A 5,064-nucleotide genomic window follows, 5' to 3' on the forward strand; every position below is an offset into this window, starting at 1 on the left:
AAAGATCCGTGTCAGGGGCTGGGCTATGACGCTTGCCAGCTCCTTGAGTACCCTGGGGTGTAGATTGTCAGGGCCAGCTGACTTGAAGGTATCCAACTTCTCACAGTGTACCTTCACGAGGTCAGTATTTATGGAGGGCAGGGGATCTCCATCACCCGGACCTCCCTGTCCCATAACGGGCATGGGTGTCCTGTGGGACTGATGAAAGATGGGAACCACGTTGGCCCTCTTCCAGTCCTCTGGCACCGTGGTGCTTGTAAAGCCACGCCAGGGGTCCTGCAATGACCTCAGCTTGTTCAATTTTGGTAACTGAGCATACATAGTGAAGAGAAGTATATACCAGCCAGGTACTGTGTTGGCAGCAAGGCAAAGGACAAGACTCCCCGATTAAGTTCTGCAAACTGTAAATCAAAAAAAATGCCAAACAGAGCAGCATGATGGTTTCTTGCTAACAAAGGTTGCTTGCACTGCTTCCAATGAGATTCTAAATAATTCAGCAAGAAAGTCAATAAAAAGATGAGGTAGTTTCCATATTTGAGAGTCGCTGCCCTCCCAGGAGAAACCATGAGTGTACAGATGTTCAGGCTTTTTTCTCCCAGGGTAAAAATAGCCACTCCAGGAGAAAAATAACTTGGAAACAACCAGAGTTAAATCACTGCTTGGCGGGTTTTTCCTAGGACAGCAAATATCTGTACATCATGGTTTTTCACAGAAGAGAACATGGTACTAAAGTTTCTTGCCTCCTCCTTCCCTTCCCCCCAGCCCCCCCACTCCAGAATATACTCCCCTTCACAATCCACATGTTGTGCTGCAGAGAAAAACAAGCTGACCACGGGCAGTCTGGGTTATCTAATCAGGGTTGTCCTGTGCATTGCTGTGATCTGTTGTTCAGCAAACTAAAAAAGACTGCAGAGCATGCTGAGATGTGGGCACTGGGCACTAGGCAAACCCCTCTCCCCCAGAATGCAAGCTCTACTTTTCAGGGCCTCAGCATTCAATTGTCTGTACATGCACCCCTTGGTAACTTTCTACAAAGAGAACAAACCTGGGAGAAGTCTCTCAGGTTATTTGAATGTGTGTACATAGCTTTAGTCTCAATGAAGAGCATTTAGCTTTTTACACACCAGCTTTGATCAGACAGACACTCATTCCTTCCAGCATTACAAAGTTGTATAAAATCCTTTTGTGCGTGTACTGTGATTCATGTTTCATTCATTTCCCCACTCCCCTTTATTTTGTAGCTGATGAAGACACCACTTGGTTCCTGTGGCATGGAAAACTGGCAATCTGTTTACACACTGAAAGAAAAGACTAAGCTAATAGACATGGAGATGTTCAAAGATCAGTGTGTGATGTTTCTGAAATACTACAATCATCTTTATTTAAATGTGATTTCTCTTGCTTCTCACTCTGTTCAGTCTGTTGAGGTACATTTCTAGATCTGTGTTTTTATATGAATCGCTTTTCCATTTGATTTTGAATACATACCTTTAAAGTGAAAATTAATATACATGTCATTAGATGAGATGCTTTGTAAGTGTGACAACCTGTTCTTACGGTACCTTCAGGTGTCTGTTACTGTTTTCTCTGACTTCCATGAAGCCTGTTATCTATCATAAGTCTAGTTCCTGTTGCTCAGGTAAAACACTACCTTTACTCCCCAGCCAGTCTCATTGACTTCACTGGGTCTGTTGGTTGTCACGCTGTTTAGCGTGAGTTAGGAAATCCTAATGTGGCTATCTCAAAGTAGCAAGCTAGATATCTGGAGACAGTTGTGCCTGATGAGGCATTCTGAAGACCAGAGTACAACAAAAACTTTCCACAGTGGTGAAATATTGAAAAGGAGAATCATGTTTCAGTTGCAATACGATTTATGAAAAGGCATATTTCTTCCCTTTTCCGTGTACCAAATGTTTGTTGTGGCTTAGAAATTAGAAAGAAACTTGTTCTCAGAAATGCACTATTTTCTGTAACAATTCAATTGCAAGCCTTAAAATTTCAGTTTCTTTAGATTTATTCCAAAACAAAGACTTTTGAAGAATTTTTGCCCTATTTGCAGTGAGTTACTAATGTGAAATTCAACAATATATTAATAGTGTTCCTGTAGTTAAGTATAGTATGCTTTCTGCACGGTTACTGAGATGGTTGCCTTTTCAAATGATCTTGTTCAGTTACGCAATTGTTCAGAGAAGGGACTTCAATTTCTCTGTAAAACTTCGACTTTTAGTGCCACAATTTCTGAAGCTTCCATCAACCTGCTAACCAAAGCTCCTTAAAGTAAGGAAGCTGTGGTCTAGCAGAGGGCTTGACGCAGGAACCTGCTGCTTCCAAAGAATGAATCTTGATTCCTTTCATTTTCAGTAGAGTTAAAAATCTTACATAATAGCAGTGAGTTTCTGAGGGTAGATGTGCCAAGAAAAGGTTTTGTTCTTCACAATGGTGAGCATTGGGAACAAAGTTAGAGGTAGGGGTTTTAAGTGGCTGAGCACTACTGAGCTAACTCATGGCAATGGAGTAATAACTGACATTGACTTGGCTTTATTACAAGTTGAACAAGAAGTGGAGATCAAAGGGAAATGGGAAATGAAAAAATTGTTAAAAATACAGTATCGTTCAAGGTCATATTGAAACAGAATGCATTAATTATAATTTTTTTAAATGTTGCTAATATTCTCATTTTAACTGGCACCTTGAATATCACTGCATACATATTCTGTCCTTTATGACAAACTTTAGAATTAGGTTATATTTTCAATTTTAAGCAATTGTTGAACCTCCATTCGGTGGCTTTAGAAGCAGGGTTTAGCTAAATTCTTCCACTCAGTGACACTGTGTTTCATTATATATTTTAATTTATAAGAAATTAAGCTTGTGTTAAAGTCAAACAGAAGGTAATTAAGCATGATGCTCAAATCTTTTAATCGAAGAGGCAGCACTGGACATAGTTCAAAAAGCAATATAAGGGTCTCACTTTAAATGTTGGGGTTGTTAATGATCTGCCTTTTCACAGCTACCTGCCTGGGCCTGTGCATTTGAATTGGAACCCCATCCTGAGTACAACACCAGCACTTGCTATTTTCAGCTTGCCTCCCCTGTTCAGCCCCCTAAACATTTTGCATATTCATTGGTGGAAAATCATCTCATTGAGCAAGTTGAGCAAGAGGTACCAATTACACTGAATTGTCACACTGTACATTTAACAGCTAAAAGCAAGGTAAGATTTTTCAGCTGTTTTGCCCATCCCCCACTACTTTTCTTTTTTCCCCCTTTAGAAAAACTGCATTTGCAAAGGAATAGGGATTACAAACCATAAGGAACAGTGGGTTCTACATTTACTAAAACGGTGGGTGTTCTCAGATGATATATAAAAGCAGGGGGAAATGGCATTCGGATTTTTTTTCAATTTTTATTAACATTGGGGTGATTAAAAGAAAAAGGAGGGATACATGAAGACTCATACAAAAATTGAAATATTTTCTTCTTTATGTGACATTGCCAGTTGGTACAGTTCACCATATCCTGCTTGATAAACAAAGGGAAAATATCAGTTGTTTTAAAATATTAACATAGTGTGTGCCTGTCAAGCAAGGAAAGTTTTAACAACCGTTTGTGGGGGAGAGGGGGGTTAGTAAAAAAAAAAAAAAATGGGGACGTTAAGTTAATAAGAGTTTTCCACTGCAGTAAGTGCTAAACTATTCAGTTCATAATACATATTGGTGTTGTTATGGGAGGAGTGAAGAGCTGGGTGCTTTGATACTTTAAAAACACCACAGGTGTTGCACTTAAATGAATGTTACACTCTGCATCAGTAAGCCAGCCCAGCAGAGGTTCAGTCTCTTGCTTTATTTTTCAAGAGGGCTTTGTACAATCTAAGTGAAAAAAATTACTGAATCAAAAAAAAAAAAAAACCCCACCTCTTAAAATAAATAATTGAAGTTTTCATTGCCATGTGTCACTGTGAATTCTGAAACATCCTTTAATGTAAAATACTCCTTCATTTCCAGGATGAAACTTTGGTGCCAATTACAGTTTTTCATAATACAAATTCTAAAGAGCTACACAGGAAACCACTTCTAGTTCATGTATATGGAGCTTATGGCATAGATTTGAACATGAGCTTTAAAGCAGAGAATTTGATGTTAATTGACAATGGTTGGATATTAGCATATTGCCATGTTAGGTGAGTCATAGATATAAAATAGCATAAAGATCTTTATTTGTGGGTGATAATGGGCAATATTTCTCAAGGCTTTGGAGCAGATAGAAAAAAACCTTTTAATTTTCTTGTTTTTATTATAAGGATTCCTGTATCCTGCCATTTCCATTTATCCATAAAACTCCAGATAAGCTGTTTATTATTTTTGTAGTTCTGGTACAGTTTAATTGCCTTGAAGAAAATAAGGTTAAGTTCACAAGATCCCTATACTGTGCTCAAAGGCTTTCCACCTATCTATAGGATGACAGTATTGGGCTTCTGTCATTTTTCACTATGCTATTTATAACATCTTCTAAGTTTTCCTGATGTTCAGTATTTCTGTAAATTCTTAATTTATTTTTGCTTAAAAAAAATCATGATTTCTACTATTAGATTCAAAATGAAATGTTTTACCATCATCCTGTTGCTCTTAATCTGATAAGATGCACTACTATTTGATCTGTATCTAGTGAGGGGGAGGGCCTACTTGCTTTCTTAGAGGCCATGTATAAGCAAAATGAGAGGCATGTGTGTACAACACTTTAAAGTGGGCTAAAGGCTTTTGCACCGCTTTAATGGTGTCGGTGTTTAATGCGCCATAAATGCATAATGCGCTTTAAATGACTTGGGGCGCAGCAAGCCAAAATTTCTCCAACAAGGTTTAGTTTGCTGCTCCTACAGCCGCAGAGGGAAGCACCGGGCTTCATGCAGCTGCACAGCTCTACAGGAAGCCCTGCAGGCAGCCTGACAGCAGCCCAGGAAAGAAGGCTCCACCCACGAAAAGCCTGATCTTTTTTCTCTTTTTTCCTCCCCGTGGAACCTGCCTGAACTGCACAGAGGCCCAGTGCTTCCCTCTGCGACTGCAGTGC

General features: G+C 39.3%; 1 protein-coding gene across 6 annotated transcripts in view; it reads left to right on the forward strand.

Moving 5' to 3' along the window:
• Window positions 1-5,064, forward strand: part of PREPL (prolyl endopeptidase-like) — a 26,729-nt gene that overhangs the window by 12,901 nt on the left and 8,764 nt on the right. For all 6 annotated transcript variants that reach the window (XM_019549369.1, XM_019549371.1, XM_019549374.1 and 3 more), the window contains 3 exons: window positions 1,242-1,427; window positions 3,011-3,214; window positions 4,005-4,180. In XM_019549369.1, coding sequence (XP_019404914.1) covers window positions 1,242-1,427; window positions 3,011-3,214; window positions 4,005-4,180 — 566 coding nt within the window. The remainder of the gene's footprint in view (window positions 1-1,241; window positions 1,428-3,010; window positions 3,215-4,004; window positions 4,181-5,064) is intronic.

Source organism: Crocodylus porosus, unplaced genomic scaffold (genome assembly GCF_001723895.1).
Source record: "Crocodylus porosus isolate Cpor-Errol unplaced genomic scaffold, CroPor_comp1, whole genome shotgun sequence".
NCBI classification, from domain to species: Eukaryota; Metazoa; Chordata; order Crocodylia; family Crocodylidae; genus Crocodylus; species Crocodylus porosus.